Source organism: Cyprinus carpio, chromosome A1 (genome assembly GCF_018340385.1).
Source record: "Cyprinus carpio isolate SPL01 chromosome A1, ASM1834038v1, whole genome shotgun sequence".
Classification (NCBI taxonomy): domain Eukaryota; kingdom Metazoa; phylum Chordata; class Actinopteri; order Cypriniformes; family Cyprinidae; genus Cyprinus; species Cyprinus carpio.
In genome coordinates, this window is record NC_056572.1 from 32,057,716 (window position 1) to 32,080,169 (window position 22,454).

General features: G+C 34.0%; 5 protein-coding genes and 1 long non-coding RNA gene across 9 annotated transcripts; all 6 read left to right on the forward strand.

The window, feature by feature from the left end:
* Positions 1-112: 112 nt before the first annotated feature.
* Positions 113-1,987, forward strand: LOC122145966. Of its 2 annotated transcripts, none has more exons than XM_042762887.1 (2): positions 113-868; positions 990-1,987. In XM_042762887.1, exon 2 carries the CDS (start codon positions 1,000-1,002, stop codon positions 1,768-1,770), a length of 771 nt encoding a protein of 256 aa, XP_042618821.1. In that variant the 5' UTR covers positions 113-868; positions 990-999; the 3' UTR covers positions 1,771-1,987. The 2 variants fall into 2 exon arrangements, with proteins under 2 accessions (XP_042618821.1, XP_042618831.1); XM_042762897.1 differs by having other exon boundaries at positions 113-476.
* Positions 1,988-3,476: 1,489 nt separating this feature from the next.
* Positions 3,477-4,698, forward strand: LOC109072823. Of its 2 annotated transcripts, none has more exons than XR_002014767.2 (2): positions 3,477-3,815; positions 4,672-4,698. It is a non-coding gene; the product is annotated as an uncharacterized LOC109072823 (long non-coding RNA). The 2 variants fall into 2 exon arrangements; XR_006160727.1 differs by lacking the exon at positions 3,477-3,815 and adding an exon at positions 4,098-4,218.
* A 1,815-nt stretch (positions 4,699-6,513) lies between these two features.
* Positions 6,514-7,538, forward strand: LOC122134195. Its single transcript, XM_042762953.1, has one exon. It carries the CDS (start codon positions 6,593-6,595, stop codon positions 7,265-7,267), a length of 675 nt encoding a protein of 224 aa, XP_042618887.1. The 5' UTR covers positions 6,514-6,592; the 3' UTR covers positions 7,268-7,538.
* Positions 7,539-11,466: 3,928 nt separating this feature from the next.
* On the forward strand, positions 11,467-12,838 carry LOC109072841. Of its 2 annotated transcripts, none has more exons than XM_019089041.2 (3): positions 11,467-11,591; positions 11,797-11,876; positions 12,014-12,838. In XM_019089041.2, exon 3 carries the CDS (start codon positions 12,022-12,024, stop codon positions 12,643-12,645), a length of 624 nt encoding a protein of 207 aa, XP_018944586.1. In that variant the 5' UTR covers positions 11,467-11,591; positions 11,797-11,876; positions 12,014-12,021; the 3' UTR covers positions 12,646-12,838. The 2 variants fall into 2 exon arrangements, with proteins under 2 accessions (XP_018944586.1, XP_018944594.1); XM_019089049.2 differs by having other exon boundaries at positions 11,505-11,586.
* Positions 12,839-14,572: 1,734 nt separating this feature from the next.
* LOC109072889 lies at positions 14,573-16,241 on the forward strand. Its single transcript, XM_042762996.1, has 2 exons — positions 14,573-14,706; positions 15,205-16,241. The coding sequence occupies exon 2, from the start codon at positions 15,218-15,220 to the stop codon at positions 15,851-15,853; it is 636 nt and encodes a 211-aa protein (XP_042618930.1). The 5' UTR covers positions 14,573-14,706; positions 15,205-15,217; the 3' UTR covers positions 15,854-16,241.
* A 1,784-nt stretch (positions 16,242-18,025) lies between these two features.
* LOC122145960 lies at positions 18,026-19,287 on the forward strand. The gene has a single exon (XM_042762823.1). It carries the CDS (start codon positions 18,244-18,246, stop codon positions 19,249-19,251), a length of 1,008 nt encoding a protein of 335 aa, XP_042618757.1. The 5' UTR covers positions 18,026-18,243; the 3' UTR covers positions 19,252-19,287.
* Positions 19,288-22,454: the final 3,167 nt, after the last annotated feature.

Below are 22,454 nucleotides of genomic sequence, written 5' to 3' on the forward strand. Positions count from 1 at the left end.
TTCGACATGTTCTTTTTTGTTTGTGCAAATTAATCTCTTTTAGTGGCCTAATATCAGATGCCCTTCTAAAACAGGTTTGCCTCCAAAGCATGTGAGAGAGACTGTAGATGGTTCACACAATTATCATTCTTTACTGAGTATTTCTGTCAGAACTTTTTTTGATGAAACCAGATAGTGTTAAAAGGGAAGCAACATATAGAAAGGATTATTCCACTCTTATTCAGTTTTTCTGCTGTAAATGTCTGGCATAAAGCAGCATCAGTTTTTGTTAGCAGATATTTCTCCAACCACAAAAGCCATTATCAGAGTGTGAACACTTCTGCAGAATAGGTGGACTCATGTTTTTATTGCTTTATTAGTTACAAAATCAGGTTAGGAGCGTCTATATAGCAGTATCTTTGCCCTCAAACAAGACAATGTGTAAGCTGCCATACACGAGGAACTGCTGGATACAACAGTTTATTACCAGATACACGGTAAGAGCACTGTCCAGGTATTTATTTATAAAAAAAAAAAATATGTATAAATTAGCTGGAATAGGGCAGGCAGTCTTGAGGTGCTTGCAGATTAACCCTTCATTTTACTGCACAATTCTTCGAGGATCAGTTTTTCTATTGCTGGGCCTAGAGATTTCTGATCACATTTCTGTGTAAGTGATGAATGCATGCAGACTTTATTCTGCTAATATTGAGAGAAAATAGTCTGAATGGATTTTAACAAGCCAAAAAGTGAACTGATAATATTACACTTTTACTGATAGCTGAAAATCCCATCAAATGTCTGTAGAAATGACTAACAGACTTTCCAATTCTGCAGAGCCATCCAATGAGGAAACAAGCTGATTTAAATATGAAGTCGACTGCTTTTGGTGCTTATGTTCTTCTTTAGTTGTGCATTTTGAATTTTGATGTTTGATCTTAAAAATATACATTTGCATTACATATGCACTTTTGTTTGAGTAAAATCAATACGATACTTCACTTTTTCAGCATAAGCGTCATGGACACTATGAGAACCCTGAATTATTTGTCAGATCTGAAAGAGACCAGGTTTGGTCAGCCGCCTCCCAGACACGGTCTGAGCTTGTTGTGGTGGTTTGCACATGATTGTGTTCAGATTGATTTCAACGGTCGTATGACTGCAGAGTGCAACCCTACAAATGGAGCGTTTGGTTTCCACCGATTCCATAATAGGGATGGACTGCTTCCTTACAGTGACCTGCCATACTATGAGGTGGGCAACCTGAGCTCCACTGATTCACTGCCTGATTATGTCACTGAGAATTACTCTGGATATTCAGACAGCAGCAACAAAGATCGCATTATTGTTTCCTTTAACCCAAGGCGGAGAAGATTTGAGAATATTTATGTGACACAGCACTCAGATCAGGTGAACTTTGACCAGAATCACACCTACTGTATTAGCACTGAACTCATCAAAGACATTCAAGACTTGAGCCGTAAAGATTTCCTCAGAGGACGCACGAATCGTTCTGAACATATATCCATAGACATACATAAGTCAGTGCAGGGAGAAACCTGTCAGAATATTATCAATGAACTCATACAGGACATTCAAGACTTGAGCCATGAAGAATCCCTCAGAGAACCCACGGATCATTCCACAGACATACCCCAGTCAGTGCAACACAACCAGACAAACCCCAGTCAGAGTGAGAAATGCTGCTGTGCGCTGCTTTGCTGCAGTCTGCTGGTACTGTTGCTCATTATTGCTGGTACTGCCTATTTATTGTTGAAAATGGAAATATAGTTTTCATTGTTATTCTAGCTCATTTTGAAACTGCACATTGCAGTTTGTTTCCTTTGAGTCAGTTGCTTATTTAGATGAATTGATTGAAATGATTTATTAGCACTTTCATTATTATGCTGAATAATATACAATGTTGATCATTTACAGCATTCTGTTTAATGGTTCACTGCAATGATATAGATCAATGTTAAGATTTAAAAGGAACAAATATATATATATATATATAATTTCTGTATTCATATCTGTTTGTGGTTATCTTTTGAAATATACAGAGACTGTATTAGAACTAAAACTCCAAAACCATTGACTTGTGTGTTGTTTTTTTAATGTAACAATGTGAACTTGTCTATTACCTTGCCTTAAGTGGCAACAATATTTTAATGTCATTAACTATAAATCTTAAAAAATTGTAATACACTTTTAGTGTTAAAAGGGAAAACACAATTACTCCACTTAAAGGGGTCATATGATGCGATTTCAATTTTTCCTTTCTCTTTGGAGTGTTACAAGCTCTTGGTGCATAAAGAAGATCTGTAAAGTGGCAAAGACTAAACTCTCAAATCCAAAGAGATATTCTTTATAAAAGTTAAGAGTCAGCCCCGCCCTCCTAAAATGGCTTGTTCTAACATGCCCCCCCAAAAAATATTCAGATGTTTGCAGCGCATTTTACATAGGACTGTTTATTGATCCTGGGAAGGCTGTGCACAAAGGTTGTTTCTATAAAGTGGGGCAATTCCAACTTTGAAAGGACAGTCTGGCGCTTCTGACTCACAGCCTGTAAGTATGTTTTTTATATTTGAATAATTTGCCACTGATGATTCAAATGTGAGTTTTGAGCATTGTAGAGTAGTGCTTGTTGTTTGTTGTTTCTCCGATCACAAATGCAGACATGGTTTTATGTTTACACAGCGCGATACGCAACGCAATGCATAAAAAGACAGTATAAGTCATTATAATCAGTAATTATGTCCCCACTGGATGCTACAAATGCCTCATTTGTAATGGGTTTTATGGTAACACTTTACAATACGGGTGCACAAATATGCATTAAATGATGCTTAACTAATGCACAGATAATCATGAGTTAGTGTATAACTCATGAAGAACTAAACCATTTATTAATGATTACTGCATCAGCAACTAATGAACATTCTATATGATTTATAGATTAAGTTATCCATAAATTGTTATTAGTTAAATGTGTCATAATGTATTAATTCCCTAGTAACACATTATATTAACTAATGAGGTACATTCATATGTTAATTACCACACTGGGTTGAAGCCATGCCTAGTTGTCTGCTTTAATGAATCATCAGCTAATGATTTGCAAAGATATCATTATGTTATGACTTTACTTGTTGAGGCACAGAACTTTTAATTAATTGTTATGTAATAAGTCATTGTGGTTTTAGATTTAGAATTAGTTAGCTTGTCATGTGCCTCAACAATGTGTATTTGTTAAGCATGAATTAATGCATAATCCATACTTACTGGTTTTATAGTTTCTGTCTTGTAGCACCGGGACACAAGGCATCACAGTGGGGCGTAACATTTCCGTCACAGGCTTGAGGCATTCGGCCAATCACAACACACTGGATAGCTGGCCAATCAGAGCACACCTTCCTTTTTTTTTTTTAGAATGATGAGCTTTGTAAAAAATAACTCCCAGAAAGGCGAGGCATAGAGGAGCAACAGTAATGTACATTATGTGGAAAATAATGTGTTTTTTGAATCTTAAACCGCATAAACACATTGTACTACACCAAATACACCAAATAATGTTCTTTTTAGCAATGTCATATGATCCCTTTAAGTCAGTTTCTCAGCTAAAAATATCTGGCATGAAGCAGCATCAGTTTCTGTTCGCAGAACGTTCTCCACCCACAAGAGCCATTACCAGTGTGTGAACACTTCCGCCACTTCTGCAGAATAAAGTGGACTCATTTTATGTGTGTTCATATAGCTGGCTTTTATTGCAAGACACTGTGGAAGTTGCTACATACAGGAACTGCGTGACACAACAGTTTGTTTCCAGATACACGGTAAGAGCACTGAATTGTTCCAGCTGTTTATTTATTCACAAAAATATATTGTATGAATTAGTATCAAATTAGCTTGACTACGACAGCCGATCTTGACTTCCTTGCTTTTACTTTAAATTGTACTCCAACTGAAGATTAACTTCATCCAGGGTTGCCAGGTTTTCATAAGAAAACCCGCCCAATGGGATGATAGTTTTTTTTTGGGTGGCATCACGTTTCTGGTGTGTTTCGTGTTAAAGTTTGTGTTTTTGGGAGTAAAATTTATATTTTTTTTTGTGGGGTAACAACCCGTGGCAACAGTGTTAAAGTAGCGGACTTGGCAACACCGCCTTCATCTTACTGAAAGATTATAAGAGGATCAGACTTTCTACTGCTACAGAGATCTTTCTGATTGTATTTCTGTGTAAGTGATCAATGCATGCAGATAGTCAGTCTAGGACCCAACAGACTTTTTTTTTGCTGATATTGAGAGAAAATCATCTGAATGGATTTAGAGTGTCAAAAAGTGAGCTGATATTGCTACACTTTTATTGATAGCTGAAAACCCCATCAAATTTGCCTATACAGCATATTTAATAAATGAATATTCAAAGGGCAGCAGATCTGAAGAAAAACTATTGCATAACACTCTTTCCGATTTTGCAGAATTCCTATGTGTTCCAGTGTGTTGTTGCTTCTTAGTTTTGCAGTTTTTTTGTAACTTCATTAAAACTTTAAATTTAAATTTGAAATATTTTTTAATTTTAAATACAAACTTTACATTTTATATAAAAAATGTAAACCATTCTTTAAATTACATGCACATTTGTTTAAGTAAAACCAGATCTGTTATTTAAATGTTTTTTTTTTCCAACAGGATTGGCAGGAACATGGTGAGAACCCTCAAAAATTTGTCAGATCTGAAAGAGACCAGGTTTGGTCAGCCACGTCCCAGACACGGTCTGAGCTTGTTGTGGTGGTTTGCTCATGATTGTGTTCAGATTGACTTCAACGGTCGTATGACTGCAGAGTGTGACCCTGAATATAGAGATTTTGGCTTTGATCTGTTCTATAATAGGGAAAGACTTCTTCCTTACACTAACCTTCCATACTATGAGGTGGGCAACCTGAGCTCCACTGATTCACTGCCTCATTATGTCACTAAGAATTACACTGGACAGTCAGACAACAGCAACATAGATCGCATCATGGTTTCTTTTAACTCAAGTTGGAACATATTTGAGAAGATTTATGTGACACAGCACTCAGATGAGGTGCACTTTGACCAGAATCACACCTACTGTATTAGCCCTAAACTTCTGAAGGACATTCAGGAGTTAAGCCTGAAAAAATTCCTCAGAAAAACTATCAATTATTCTAATCAGATTTCTTACCAAATGCATTGCAGTCGCACACCGTTTCCATCTCCAGCTCAGTCTGTAAAGACTGAATCCAAGCAGAGTCAAGAGTCTAAATCTATCAAGGATGTCTGTGCAAAATGCTGCATAATACTGTTTTGTATGTTTTTGTTCATTTTTGTTGTTTTCTTGTTTTTTTATTGTTTTGAAATTATTTTTAATTATTTTTGATTTTTTTTTTTTTTGATTTGTATTATTTGAGCTGTGACTTTTTTGGATGAAAGAGTCTGCTAAATGAATAACTGTATAATCTGATGTATGTTAATATAATTATAAATAGATGTTCATCATTCAATAAATGCGAGATATGATGTTGAGCTTTGCTTTTTATCACTGGATTATTTTAATGATTTATTACAATGATGTGGATAAATATTCCACATTGAGGGAGACAAAAGATAAACTTTTCTTTTATTTAAAAAATAGTAGTCTTTTTATATATTATAATATGTGTTGCATCTCTCATATTTTTTATAAGTTTTGAGTATTTTATAAAATAAATAGCATTTATTTTTTTTTTTTGTGAGTATTTATTTTTTGTTATGTAAATCGTTTATTATAAATCTCCTTATTATCTGTTCCATCTGCTCTAATGTGTTTCTGCAAGTTTTGCTTTCCATAGTATGAGTTTCTATTCATCAAAACAGAAACACACACACACACTAACAACCTGTAGGACAACTAGTGTGTTTTACTGTAGTGTAGTTCCTGTCATGAGTTCACTGACATCAGCATATGTGCAAAGCTGTCATGTCATGTAAATGAAGCAGCCAGTGCCAAAGACCTAGACTGGCTTCTACAAGGTAAGGAATATATTTTTTAATGCTTCTATATACATACACACACACACACACACACACACACACACACACACACACCAACACCCACACCCACACACACACACATAACACACACACACAGATTCTGAACCATGTTATACTTTTTTTAGAATTACAGATTAACCCTTCATCTCCTGCAGTAATCCTAGAAGTTCAGATTTTCTCAATTTTGTAAGTGATCAGTGTCTGTAGTTCCTTTTGAACTTGCTGTTTGGTTTTGGTCAGTCCAGGACAAAACAGACTTTAATGTGCTGCTTTTGACAGAAGAAATCTGCTGAATAGATTCAAAAACAGAGCTGAGAGTTCTGTTCTCTTTATTGGTAGCCGGAAACACCACAAATTAGCCCAAATATTTAATAAACGAACATGTGTACGAGAGGGTTTTGACTAAACACCATGAAAAATGGACAGACATTAATGATGAATGATGAACTAATGATTTAAATAAAGAACTGATTCCTTTTTAGTTTTACATTTTGCAGTTTCTGTAATTGTACATTTTATATTACAAAACACAATATTGTAACATTTATTGCATTAAATGTGCACTTTCTTCAACAGGATTGTTGGGAACATGGAGAGAAACCTGAATTATTTGTCAGATCTGAAAGAGACCAGGTTTGGTCAGCCGCCTCCCAGACACGGTCTGAGCTTGTTGTGGTGGTTTGCTCATGATTGTGTTCAGATTGACTCTAACGGTCGTATGACTGCAAAGTGCAACCCTACAAATGGAACTTTTGGCTTTAAACGATTCCATAATAGCGATAATCTTCTTCCTAAAATTAAACTACCATACTATGAGGTGGGCAACCTGCACAATGCTGGCTCACTGCCTGATTATGTAACTGAGAATTATTCTGGATATTCAGACAGCAGCAACAAAGATCGCATCATTGTTTCTTTTAACTCAAGGTTGAACAAGTTTGAAAAGATTTATGTGACACAGCACTCAGATAAGGTGCACTTTGACCAGAATCACACCTACTGTATTAGCACTGATCTTCTGAAGGAAATTAAACAGTTGAGCCGTGACAAATTCCTCAAAGGACGCACAAATCGTTCTGAACAGTTATCTATAAGCATGCCTCCATCAGTGCAGCGCAGGCAGACAAACACCTGTCAGAGTTGGAAATGCCGCTGTGCGCTGATTGGCTGTGGTGTGCTGATACTGCTCGCTGCTGGTGTTACTCTCTACTGTTTGTTAAAGCCAAAATAGTTTTAATCTGTTGCAGTTTGTTGTTCTAGCTAATTTGAGTCAGTTGCTTATTTAAATAAACTTTAACACATTTATTAACACGTTTATTATTATGTGTGATGTTGAGGGTTGCATGTTTATCACAGCATTCTTTTTAATGGTTCATTGACTTTGGGTGACACATCACGTAATCATTGTCTTGATTTATAATAATTTCTGTACTTTTTGCGCTTATTCTTTGAAATATATTCTTTATATTACCTTGTGTATAGAACTAAAAATCCAAAAACCATTGACTTGTGTGATTTTTTATTTATTTAACAATGTAAACTTGTCTATTAACTTTGGCATAAGTGTCAACAATACAATAAATGTCATTAACTATAAATCTTAATACATTATAATACATTTCAATATTAATAATATTATTACATTTTGTAAATGAAAATATATGAAATTTGAATATAAGACACTATACGATTAAATTATGGTCCTGCAGTAATGTGTTTCTCTTTCCACACTGATGAGTTTCTGTTCATCACCACAGAAACACACACCTGTAGTACAACTAGTGTGTTACTAGTTCCTGTCATGAGTTCTGTGACATCAGCAAATATGCATTATCAACGCCACTCACAAAATATGAGGCGGTCAAGATCTATTTATAATTAGGGAATTTTTTTGTTGTTGTTGATGATGTGTTTTCCTCGCCTGCTTTGCTTTCACTTTCCTGGTTATTCCTCTTTTCCGCAGCTATGGAAGATCAACACTTGGTTAAAAAAAATGCGATCTTTATTTTAATCGTTTAACGAGAAAGGAAAAGAAAAGAAAAGAAAAGAAAGGAAAAGAAAAATCTATTATTTAAAAAAAAAAAAGTCGAAAGAAAGATTAAAAAGGTTCCTATTTTTTTTCGACTTTTAGTCAAAAAAAAAAGAATGAAAAAAAAAAAAAAAAATATATATATATATATATAGTCGAAATAAATTAAAATATATATATATATTATATATTAAAACGGTATATATATTAAAAAATATATATTAGTAGGTCAAGAAATTAGACTTTGAACTAGGTTGTAATTTATTAACCTGGTGTAGTCTTGTTGAAATGTTGAGGTTCAAGTTTGTCCCCGCCCACTGACAGAGACATGAATAATAGGAGCGCGTGCGCTACACAGACGCAGATCCTTCATACGCATGAATAAGGTAAAGTATTCTATGTCTATTTGTCTGATTTGAATTGCTTTTTTGTTACTAAGACTTTAATTACATTATAGGATCGTTTTAAACTTAACGCGGGATATTGCTGTTTAAATGTGCGTTATTAAACAACAGCAAACAGCTGTTCAGTAAATGTTTTGCGTTGCTATTATCTGCCTGCAGACTGTAGCAGATGGGCTGTGCTGTGGGTGTGCGTTTAGAGAGAAACGAAACCTACACGTCCACTTGTTGGTCAAATAAAACTAGAGTGGATCAAGACTGAAATGCATTGAAAGGTGTGCGTTTTATATATATATATATTATATATATATATATATATATATATAATATATATATATATATAGATATATAAAAATATATATACATAAAGACTTTACATAAAAAATAAACACTTGTGTATTTTTTCTTTTTACATTTTTGCTTTACTATACATTTAGCATTTTTGTTTTTCATTTTGACATTTTTGTTTTATTATTATTTTTGATTTTTTTTTTTTAATTTTTTATTTAGCATATTATTTAAAAAAAAGAAAGAAAGAAAGAAAGAAAGAAACACAGAACAAGTGCCAAGCTGAAGGCAAGTATGTGAGAAAAATTAAAAGTTCAGTCTTCTTCGAGGTCCACATGTGGGAGAATTATTGAGGAAATGAATGAAGGCTGATTATTTTAGTGCTCTATTATAATCCTTCTGAATTTAACAAAATTTTTTATACATGTATATTATATTATACATGTAATACATCACATGTATAAATAATATAATATTTTTAGGTTATATTATTTAATAAATGATACATATTATACCATCACACTTCATGCTATTTAATTAAGTCCTGAAATTTTGCACAACCCAGTCACATTTATTCTTTTTCTTATTTATTTTCCCCCTGTCTGTTTTCTAGACGCAGACTGGCCCAAATGAGAACGCTGAATGAACTGGCCCATCTGAGAGAGACCATGTTTGGTCAGCCGTATCCCAGACATGGTCTCATTCTGCTCTGGTGGTTTGCTCATGAATGTGTTGAAATTGATGACGATGGCATTATGATTGCAAACTGTGACCCAGAGGACAGAGATTTTGGATTCCATCCATTCCATAATTCAGAAGGAATTCTTCCTGATACTGACCTACAGTACTATGAAATGGGCAACCTGCACCATCCGGGCGCAATGCCTCCTTATGTTACTAAGAATTACGACAGAGATGTACGTGAGAGCAATGCAGATCGCATTGTTGTTTCGGTCGACTCAGATGAGAATGACACATGGTTTGATAGGATTTATGTGACGCATCATTTAGGTCAGGGGCGCTTCGATGAGAACTCCACCTTCCGCATCAGCCAAGGCCTCATTGACAAAATTCAGAGGATGGACTGGTCAGATTTCATCGGGGAGGTGAAGATCCGGCAGCGGCGTAACCGGCGCGGTCGTCGTTGAGCTTGTGTTATGTGTGCACGCTCATCTATGCAGTCTGGTTCCTGCAGATACTCAGAGTTGAATTCAAACATTCCTGTTCATCCAAAATAAATGCATTTAACAGCAAGTGTCTTCCTGGACTTTTCATAACAAATAAAAAATGAATCCATTCAAATAAAACATAAAAAATTAATTGTAAATTGATTTGGGTCATAAATGGCTCATTTGTGTCTAGATGAGAAGCTTTATGATTCTTTATGTATAATTAATACAATGCATTGTGTTCTCTCTGTTTACTTTAATGTTCATTTTTAATTAATTGTCTGATTTCACTGCATTAAATGAATTGTTTGCCCAAAAATGAAAATTCTGTCATTATTTATAAACCAAGGCTTTCAAAACCAAGCCAACACAGAAAATATTCACTGCAATTTACAGTTATTAATAGTTTTTAAATAATATTTATATTCACTGCAATTTACAGTTATTAATATAATAGGCTATAAATAATATTTTAGATTATGTAATAGGATTACATTGTACTACACTGGCTTGTGGGTTGTAGGCCAAAACCTAGAAACAAATAAGGTCTGTGGTGGACGCAGACCAATTAAATCGATTTTTTTATCTAGGGACTGGGGGTGGAAATTAGCATTTTTAGCTATAACCTAGCACATGACATCTCTTCTTTCTTAGACATGTTTTTTCATTGTCCGATAATCTCATTGCTTTTAAACATAAAATACAACAGAAATACCCCCTTGTGATTTTTGTTTTAAAGCTTTTTCTTGTCTTGAAAAAGATGGTTAGCTAAGAAACAGAAATTAATAGGGTCACATAGAACAGGTCAACTAACTCAGTTTGGTCACATGCACATGTTCATGTAGATTGTATGTTGTTTTTTTATTGATGTAGGATGATGATGGGTTAGCTAGTAATAGTTATGTAACAAACCTAATGAGGGATGTATAATGAAACACTTGAAACTAGTGAAAATCAGATTCTCCCTAAAAAAGAAAGAAGAAAAATTCAATAAAATTTGGTAACCTTTTTTGGTTTATTTTAATGGGTTAAATTATTTTGGTGATATAGTTTATTTTGGAAGTAGTTGATTTTAAATAAAATTTGGTAGAGATATTTATAAGCGCTATTATTTCCTTTCTATTATTCTATTATTTATTTTATATTTTTCTAAAGGGTGTTGGTAGTATAAGAATATATTGTTTGGTTTTTTCAGTATATGGTTCTTTCCGGGCCAAATATATGATGAGATAGATGAAAGATAATTCCTCGATTAATGATTTATGTGTTAAATATATGATGAGATAGATGAAAGATATTTCCTTTCTATAGTTGTAGGTTAATTAATATATTTGTGAAAGTCTCTGTAACATTCTTTGTTTAGGGTGAATGATAATTCCTCGATTACAGAACATCACTGTTCTCAACTGTTGAATAATTACATATTAAATTTGATTTTGTACTCTCTCTACACACATCACACACATTTTTTGATGATGTTTTGTGACAAACTTCTGCTTGTTTTGTTGTCTATATGAACCATCGTGTAAGGACACACCCACAGGATTGTCAATCTGGTTCAGTTTGTTTTCTGGAGTTTGTCATTCTCCTCATCTTCTAAAGACACCAACACACCTGACATCTCTGTAATAAGAGCAACAGCTGTCAAAGAAAACAGTACAAGGTCAGGTAGGTTTGGAATTTTTTTATTTTTTGCCTCTTCCTATACTAAATTGGCTGCTTTATTTTACAAACCACATTCATCTGTTTTTGTGAATTTCTGTTTTTGCCAACCAAAAGCGTGCATAATTTTATGTAAAAATTGTTTTGTTAAAATTTTAAACAGCCGTAATGCATAAAACTCCTCTATTTCTCTTCCACATGGTTTTCATAGACCTTCCCTTAGAGAAAATTCAGTTCTGCAAAAAAGCTTGAAGGATTAGTATTTCTACAAGGTACATTTACATTCCCAAGGTACAGTTGAGATTTTCAACTTTCTGCTTCAGTGCTATATTTAACTGATTGATTTGTATTTACCATCTCATTGAATGTGTTATTTGTTTAAATGTAGTTTGAGTCTATTCCTATGTCTTTATTTGTCTTTCACACAGTCGTCATCATGGTGAACGGTACTCTGAATGAACTGCCCCAGATAAAACACTCCGGCTTCGGTCAGCCAATGCCGAGACATGGCCTGAACCTGTTGTATTGGTTTGCTCATGACTATATCGACTTCAGAAATGGGGAAATTGTCTCCAAATATACTCCTCGCGATAAACGCTTTGGCTTTCACAAGTTCGAAAATGATGATGATGATCCCATTGTGCCCCGTCAGAATCTCCCATACTATGAGGTGGGCAACCTGAACTCTCCAGGAGCAGACGAACTCCCAGATTATGTCAGGGCAAAATACAACCAGAACATTCTTGACAGTAACAAGGATCGCATTATTGTGTGTCAAGACACCAATGGCAACTTCAGCGGTGTGTATGTGACTGAACACTTGAAACATGACTTGAAACTATTCGACAGCAGCAGAACCTACTGCGTGAGCCTGCATCTCCTCGAGACCATCAAGAACATGAGTCAAGAGCAGTTTCTCAAACAGACATCCAACACTCAAGAAGAGCGTGCCAGTCAACCCCGCCCCTCCAACACTAAAGAGGAGGATGACAAAAGCAGAGTGCAGATACGTGAAGCGACTGCGCCTAAAGACAATTCCTGCTCATGTACCATTCTTTAAATACAAAGATCTACTAACTCATTAATATTCTCTCGTTCTGTCCATGGATGTTATGATGATGATGATGATTATTATTATAATAATACTATGTTTTATATAAAGTCTCTGTTACTGATGGGGGAGTTTGAAAAAAATTCATGAAGATTTGAAACTTTCATGAATGTTTTGTTTTTTTATCATGCAGCAGACATATTGCAAATTTATTTTTTTTTTGTTTTGAAGCTTTCATGTTTGTTTTGTTTTTTTATCATGCAGCAGACATATTGCAAACTGACCAAGAGTAGAATGCATTTACGTTTATCATACGAAGCAAGTGGTGCACATTTATTATTCATGCTGCTTTCATATTCTAATCTTCATGTTCCTCTCCTATTATTATATCTCTTCTATTTTATATACGGTTTCTCTGGCTTCGTTTGAAATAAAATTACTCTGGTAACTCACACTTTGAGTGATTGTTTCTTACTGTTAATGTTAATAAATCTTCTCTTTCATGCTGTAGGAAATTAAATCTCCTTGAAAGCATGTGAATGTGAGGGAGACTTCAAACTTTGTTAAGAAGCCTATCCCTTGCATAACAAACTGTAGCCCAACTATGTGCAAATCAAAGTTTAATTATCATAAAAAGCCTTATCTTGATTTGGCATGTGGTCTAGTTTTTAATGAAAGCAATAAACAGCAAATAATTTTTTTTTTATGATTTTTATGTTATATGATTAATTTGAGCCATTTTGTAAGTATTTCTTGTTTTTTCGTTCTCGTTTTGATGACTGATCACTTAATCAGAGATAGACTGTAGATGTTACTTGCTTTTGAAATTGACAAGTGGTTAATGATATGTAAATGTAGCATATGTGAGTAAATATTTAAATCCTCAATGACTGATTCTTTGATTGCACTCTATTTGCCATCCAAATATTTCTCCATGGAGTCACTCGTCCCCTGAAACATGATCAGATTCTGTTTGCAGATCTTTGCATGACTCACATAAAGACTTGTCAGGGTACGAACACTCCCATCACTTTTTTATATAGTCATTCTTCTGTTGAGTTATTCTTTTATTGTGTTGTGTCGTATTGGTTTGGGAGTTTGAGTAATGTGAGTTGGGTTGTGGGATACGATTGAGCAAGGCACCGAACCCCTAACTGCTCCCCGGGTGCCGCAGCATAAAATGGCTGCCCACTGCTCCGGGGTGTGTGTTCACGGTGTGTGTGTGTGTGTTCACTGCTGTGTGTGTGCACTTTGGATGGGTTACGAATTCTGAGTATGGGTCACCACACTTGGCTGTATGTCACGTCACTTTTTTTTAGTAAAGTTGGATTCATTTTATCATGTGTTTATATAACTTATCATTTCACTATTATTAACATTATATTAAAATTATTTACACGTGATACACGTGTAAACAACATTTTTGTTTAAGAACCTAATTACCAGAAATTTGGTGAAAACACTGAACTGTTATGTTCTTGTTATTTTTTCCTGTTTTCCTCTTGCTTTTAAAAATGAAAATATGCTGTTTGTTTTTAATTTTAAATCTGTGTATTAAAGCTTGTCTACAGTAATTATAATGTCCATCATTCTTTGAATTTAAGATATAATGTTGAGCTTTGCATGTTTATCACTGGATTCTTTTAATGATTAATTATTTATTAAGTAAATATTTCTGATTGAGACAGACAGAAGATAAAACTTGAGACTCTATCAATTAAAAAGCAGCGATAAGACATTTAATATATCATAAAATATAAACCGCTTCCCATGTAGATGATAACAATTATGAATACTGTATAATAAAATTAATATTTAATAAGAATTCTGAATATGAGTGAGACATTATTATGCCCCATCTGCTCTAATGTGTTTCTAAGTTTCAGTTTCCATAGTATGAGTTTCTATTCCTCAAAACAGAAACTGACACACACACGTACAGCCGTCGGACAACTAGTGAGTTTTACTGCAGTGTAGTTCCTGTCATGAGTTCACTGACATCAGCAAACATCCTGTCGTGTCTTAAGAATGAAGAAGTCGCTGCCGAAGATCTAGTTTGGCATCTACTAGGTAAGACATATCATTTGTTTCTATATATATGTACACCCACACACATATATCAGTTTTGTGTAAGTGATAAGTATCTGAAAATGTATTTTATCTAGTTTCTTTTGAGCTTGCTGTTTGGTTTTGGTCAGTCAAGGACAAAAACTTTAATGTGCTGCCTTTGAGAGAAAAACTGCAGAACAGATCAAAGATTCAAATCAAGAGATTCGAAAACTGAGCTGAGAGTACTGTAAATAGCTGTTGGTAGCTGAAAATACCATCAAATTAGCCCAAATGTTTAGAAAATGAACATATATATGGCAGAAACAGAACTTTATGAAAAACAGATATTCCATTTCTGCAGAACTTATGATGACATTAACTGATTTAAATGAAGTTCTGATGAAGAACTGATTTATGTTCCTTCTTGGTTTTACAGTTTTTTTTGTAATTGTACATTTTATATTAAAAAACATAATATTATAACATTTATTGCATTGAAAGTGTACTTTCTTTCAACAGGATTGTCAGGAACATGGTGAGAACCTTGAATAATTTGTCTGATCTGAGACAGACCGGGTTTGGTCAGCCGCGTCCCAGACACGGTCTGAGTTTATTGTGGTGGTATTCTCATGATTGTGTTCGGATTGACTCTAACGGTCGTATGATTGCACAGTACAACCCTGCAAATGGAGCGTTTGGTTTCCATCGATTTTATAATAGGGACAGACTTCTTCCTAAATCTAACCTACCATACTATGAGGTGGGCAACCTGAGCTCCACTGATTCACTGCCTGATTATGTCACTGAGAATTACTCTGGATATTCAGACAACAGCAACAAAGATCGCATCATTGTTTCCTTTGACTCAGGCTGGAACAGATTTGAGAAGATTTATGTGACACAGCACTCAGATCATGTGAAGTTTGACCAGAATCACACCTACTGTATTAGCACTGAACTCATCAAAGACATTCAAGACTTGAACCTTGAAGATTTCCTCAGAGGACGCACAAATCGTTCTGAACATATATCCATAGACATACCTCAGTCAGTGCAGATTCAACCATTTCAGAGTCAGTCCACTTGTGAAGAATGCTGCAACATGCTCTCTTGTGTATTGATTGCTGTGATTGTTATTGCAGCTATTGTCTGGTTTTTTAAACATTGAAAATATAGTTTTCATCCACTGTTGTTTTGTTATTCTAGCTAATTACACAGCTGTCATTAGGTGCTTGTCTCTTTTGGATGAGCTGTTTATTGATTTGAATACAATGAATTACATCTTTTTACATGTTAATTATACGAAACAAGACTGTATGTTTATTACTGCATACTTTTTAATCTTTAAAGTAAAACTAAGGAAAAATATTACTATTAATAGTAATTTTAATATTGGGCGACACATCCCAATCAATGTCTTCAGTGGTTATGCCCGGATTTATAGTCATTTAGTTTTTTTATTCATATTAGTTGTGCTTATTGCTTGACATATACTGTATTATATATTGTTTGACTGTATTACCTTGAAATAAAAGTCCAAAAACCATTGACTTGTATGATATTATTTTAATTTAATTAACTTTGCCGTAAATTTCATATTAAATATTATAAACTCTAAACCTGAATAAATTATAACACATTTTAATGTGATTAATATTTAATGCTATTAGATATATATGAAATGTGAATATGAGTGAGACATTATACTAGTAAGAGTTTGATTAGCTGGTTCAGGTGTTGCTAATCAGGGTTGGAGCTAAACTCTGCAGGACACCAGCCCTCCAGGACTGAGTGATTATAATGGGAAATATACTTAATCACAAGAATTAAAGTGTGACAAACTGCCAAATATTCTATTATGATGATTTACCTGCTGGCTTTCTGGAGCTTTGAATTCATGTTTGCAATGTTGTACTGTCTTTAGCAGCCTCCCTTTGACCAGATTCACACTTACCACATTAGCATTTATCTTCTAAAGAGAATTAAAAGGTTGAACCGAGAACTTCCTCAGTGAAACTATGAACGATCAGAGACCTTATCAAATGCATTTTCATCAAAAATCCAACATACGCTCACAGTTTACATCTTCACTTCAGTCACTGCAGGGTCAAAGGTCACACCAATCTACCTGGGATTTCTGTGTATGCTGCACTGTTGCTCTTATTTTGCTTGTTTGTTTACTTCTTGCTTTCAAAAAGGCACACATAATTTTGTTTACTGTTGTATGTTTTTCTACCAAATTCTGGATGGAATAATTTGAATACATGTAAATGCATGGCATTATATGTTTACGATGAGCGTCACATGTTTTGAGCGTCACATGTTTTCCTTGAATAGTCACTACTATTATGAAAATAAATATTCAGCATTTAGAGGGACCAAATGTATACTAGGATTTGATATTAAAGTCACCATGAAACCAAAATTGTCTCGTCTTTTTTTTATTTGCTAGAGCTGTTTCTTTTAGATGATTTATCATCACATCATTAATTTTTTTATTTTTTTATTCCTATACCCTTGTAATATTTAGTCGAAATAACTTTCCCTTTCTGCAAGTAACAAAACATGACTGAAAAGGAAGATGGCCTGTTTAAAAAAAAAATGCTTTGAGAACTCACTTTGTTGTTTCTTATTGTTTAAGCAAATATGAATCTTCTCTCTTAGGATGCAAAAATCTACTTTGAATGATGCTGTACTCTATTTGGCAGCCAAATATTTCCTCATGGAGTCATTTTCCCCCTGATATTGCTATTGAACAACAACTACACCAGTTTCTGTTTGCAGATCTTTGCACACAAGGACGTATCCATATGCTTCAAAAAGGTAAAGCAGATTAGTTTTATAAGATGTTTAGCTGCTTGTTTTATTACGTTATTATTAAACCATTATTAACTTTACATTGAACTGTCAAAGTTGAGTTGACTATTTATTTATTTAATAATTGAAATAATATAATTTATTAACATTATTTAGGCTATATAAACAATTAACGTAGCAGAACAAAGTGGCTGTATACCACAACAGAAATAAGAGGAACATCTCCAAACTGTATAACACAATTTTAAAAGTAAGAAATAAAGAAACAGGTACTTTAGAGTAAGAACAGTGTTTTGCTTTAGTATTGAAGCTTTCATTTATTATTTTGGGTTAAACATTTTAATCTATTATATGAATGCCAGAAATACATTAGTCCTTCAAATTACAGTAGCTTGCAAATGTTTATTGGCACTGTTTCTGGTGTTCATATCTGGACTTCCTTGTTTTTATTTTACAAAATTGGAAGATCTTCTCACTAAGGATTAACCATTCATCTTAGACGATCAGCCTTTGTCTGCTTGTAGTTCTGTGTAAGTGATCAATATTTTCAGATATGTTTTACCAAAAATGTTTAATACCATTTTATGGTTTTTGTTTTTACATTTTGCAGTGTTTCTGTAATTGTGTATTATATATAATTACAAACCTTTCTTTGAAAAACAGGTGCACTATTGTTGGAGAAAGACTGTATTTTTTTTTTTTTTTTTGTAGTCTTACTTATTGTTTGTTTTTGTCTGGAACATGGTGAGAACCTTGTATAAACTGTCCGAGCTGAGAGAGACCAAGTATGGTCAGCCGCCTCCCAGACACGGTCTGAGCTTGTTGTGGTGGTTTGCTCATGATTGTGTTCAGATTGACTCGAACGGTCGTATGACTGCAGAGTGTGACCCTGAAAATGGAGATTTTGGCTTTCATCGATTCCATAATAGGGATAGACTTCTTCCTTACACTAATCTTCCATACTATGATGTGGGCAACCTGAACTCCATTCGCTCACTGCCTCGTTATGTCACTAAAAGTTACACAGGACAGTCAGACAACAGCAACACAGATCGCATCATTGCTTCCTTTGACTCAAGGAGGAAAAAATTTGTGAATGTTTATGTGACACAGCACTCAGATCGGACCCACTTTGATCAGAATCACACCTACTGTATTAGCACTGATCTTCTGAAGGACATTCAAGCCTTGAGCCGTAAAGATTTCCTCAGAGTACCCACGATTCATTCTGAACATATATGCATAGACATACATCAGTCAGTACAGGAAGAAACCTGTCAGAATATTAGCAATGAACTTATTGAAGAGATCGAAGAGTCGAACTGTGAAGACTTCCAAAGTGAAACAATGAATTCTTCTGAGCAGTTATCCACAGGCATACATCAGTCAGTGCAAAGACAAACCTGTCAGATTGCTAGCAATGAACTCGTGAAGTATATTAAACAGTTGAACCATGAAGACTTCCTTCGAGAACCTATGAATTGTTCTGAACATGTACCCATAGATGTACTTCAGTCAGTGCAGGGAGAAACCTGTCAGAGTATAGAAAATGAACTCACTGAGGAGATTGAAGAGTCGAACCATGAAGAGCATATGAATCATTCTGAGCAGTTATTCACAGACATACATCAGTCAGCACAGAGACAAACCTGTCAGAGTCAGCCCACTTGTGGAAAACGCTCCACTGTACTGAGACGTGTATTGTATGCTGTGATCATTATTGCTGCTATTGTCTGGTATTTGAAATAATGAAAATATAGTTTTCATCCACTGTTGTTATTCTAGCTAATTTTGAATACAATAAATACATTTACATGTATTATGAATACTGAGTGACACATCACTTCCCAAGTTTCGTTCTTCATATTTGATGTGCTTATTCTTTGACAAATACAGAGTTTGTATTACCTTGTAGTCGACTTGTTTGATATTGCTATTTTAATTAAACTAAACTAAAGTCTATTAACTATGCTATGTGAGGAATGTAATACCTATCTAATTGAGGAATCTATACCTCAATAAAGGTATCTAAATCTATAAGTGCCAACAATATATTTAATATCAATATCAGGTTTTGAACTGTAAACCTGAATAAATGATTAAACATTTCAATGTGAATAATATATAGGCCTAATACTATTGAATATATACAAATCTGAAAATGATTTTGATTAATGTTTAGGCATTTTAATGTTGATTAAAATCTGAAAATGATTTACACAACTTAATTCCTGGAAGGCTGGAGCCCTGTAGAGTTTTATTCCAACCTTGCTCCAACACACATACCATGTAGTTTTCAAATAAGCCTGAAGGACTTGATTAGTTTGATCAGGTGTGTTTAATTAGGGTTGAATCTAAACTCTGCAGGGCTCTGACCCTCTAGGAATGTGTATATATATATATATATATATATATATATATATATATATATATATATATATTTAAATATATATATATATATATATACTGTCATAACATCCATCCCAAAAACTTATATAGTTTTTGTCAGTGTTTATTTAAAAACATCCAATTATGCAGAAGATGGTAAGAGATGTAGGGTACAACTTGGTATAAGGCGCCTTAGATATTATTTTCATCTAAACCATTAGATGACACAAAAACGGGGCCTAGCACTTTTCCAAAACATCCGCTTTTCGAGATGCACGTGTATAATTGTCTGATCCTTGAAGCGATCGCACGCAGCAGTGCAAAGTTGATTCTGTGCTTACTTGATCTAATATTTTATGCTTTTTAAAATGTTGTAGATTTAAATAGCAAATAAGAATATCTAAATTGAATGCATGTATTTTGAGACAAATGTCTTCTTTATGATTTTCAGTTTTGTTTAAGATACATAAAGCAACAGTTTTTAAATAACGAAAGAATATGTAAAAGTATGGTATTTGGGTTAAAATGCGACCCTGCTGTTGGGGATAAAGGCGCACAGTAATTAACATGATATTAATATTACTGATCCTCCTCTGATACCAGTACAGCAGTTTTGCAGCAGGTTTGTTCTGCACCATTCACTTACAGAGATATGAAGAATAATAGCATGTTTGTCGTCACAGACGCAGATTCTTACAGCTAAATGAACTGGTGCAGTATCCAATTTTTATTTATTTTTTTATTTTTGGTCTAATTAATTGCTTTTTGTTAAATAGATCAACTTGGATGACATTGTAGTATCATTTTAAACTTTAAATGTGTTTTTCAATTTTTTTTAAACTACACCAGACAGTTGTGACATAGAACAGTTTTCCACTATTTCCTTTCAGACTCTGATTAGTAATGGTCCAGTCCTATTTAGCCTATTACTTTTTTTTTTTTTTTTTTTCTTCTATACATAGAATGCTGACAAAATTGTCCCATCTGAGAGAGACCAACTTTGGTCAGCCGTATACCAGACATGGTCTCATTCTGCTCAGGTAGTTTGCTCACGAATGTGTTGAGATTGACAGCAACAGAATGATTGCATGCTGAGACAGAGATTTTGGTTTCCATCCATTCCAAAATTCAGAAGGACTTCTTCCTGATACTGACCTACAGTACTATGAAATGGGCAACCTGCATTGTCCGTGCGCAATGCTTCCTTATGTTACTAAGAATTATAACCGATATGAACGTTAGAGCAATGCAGATCACATTGTTGTTTCAGACAACTCAAAACAGAATAAAACCTTGTTTACAGAGATTTATGTGACATGTCAGGGATGCTTCGATGAGAACTAAATTCAAAGCTTGAAATGGCCAGATTTCATCAGAAATGTTAAGATCAGACAGCACCACCATTATTGAGTTAACATGATCATCTTTGCAGACTGGATCCTACAGACACTATTTCTGTTCATCCAAAATAATTTCTTTTTGGATTAATCAGTTCTGGATTTAGTACAATATGTGCGTCTATTCAATTCCACTATGTGCTGCTAGCAGCAGCAGTGAAGAAGTCAATCTTACTGGATTATGAGCTGCATTACATGCATGTCCATCATATTCATTGTTTGGCTATGTTAGTACAAATTAATGTAAAGGTCTGTGTGAAGTTTTATTAGTATTTCTGATCCAGGGTGGTTTGATTTGTGCTTCAGTAAATTTCTGCGCAAGGGTGTCTGATGTGTAGTTAATGTTAGAAATGCCCAAATCTTCCTCATGGCAAATATGGATGTTTTTTGTGTGATGATAGGAAACATTATAAATTATAAATAAAAATAAAATTCTTCTGCAGTGATCCATTTCTGCATGACATGATTTCAAACAAAGCAACTATTAAACATTTTTTATTTATAATACAAGTTTTGTTCAACTGCATTTTATAAATGGTTGCTCATCTCTTCTTGTATATGTGTGTATTGCAGCTTGTCTCTTTTAAATTAATAATTTACTTGGATAAAAATATCTGTTACATGAATAAGTATATAATAAATATAATAAAAAATGTAAACATAATTCTAAAGATATGCTCATACTGTATATTTATAGAAATGTAAGACATGACGTTGAGCTTTGCTTACCACTGGATTAAAAAAAAGATTTATCACAATGATATTTATATATATTTCAAGTCAAGGGAAACAAGAATCTATCTTTTAAAAAACATATAGATCAAACATTAATCTGAATATTGGGGGACACATTCACAGCCTCACCGTTTAAACAGCTGACTCGATGTAAACTGTCAAGAAGAATATATTTAATATAATAAAAACTATACATTGTATTCCATGCTAAAAATTGATTTTAATATGAATAATTTATAATATGATTGAGAATGTAATACAGGCCCATTATATAGTCTAAAGTAGTTTTTATACAGTATAAAGTAGCTTTAATCGAAATATCATTATCTGCCCTCCCTGCTATAATCTTTCTGCATAAGTTTCTCTTTCCACACTGATGAGTTTCTGTTCATCAAAGCAGAAACACACACACACACACACACACACACACAC

Bases quoted from the DNA above. Each gene is read 5' to 3' on its own strand.
- LOC122145966 (XM_042762887.1), top strand. From the start codon at position 1,000: ATGGACACTATGAGAACCCTGAATTATTTGTCAGATCTGAAAGAGACC.
- LOC109072841 (XM_019089041.2), top strand. From the start codon at position 12,022: ATGGTGAACGGTACTCTGAATGAACTGCCCCAGATAAAACACTCCGGC.
- LOC122145960 (XM_042762823.1), top strand. From the start codon at position 18,244: ATGGTGAGAACCTTGTATAAACTGTCCGAGCTGAGAGAGACCAAGTAT.
- LOC109072889 (XM_042762996.1), top strand. From the start codon at position 15,218: ATGGTGAGAACCTTGAATAATTTGTCTGATCTGAGACAGACCGGGTTT.
- LOC122134195 (XM_042762953.1), top strand. From the start codon at position 6,593: ATGTGCACTTTCTTCAACAGGATTGTTGGGAACATGGAGAGAAACCTG.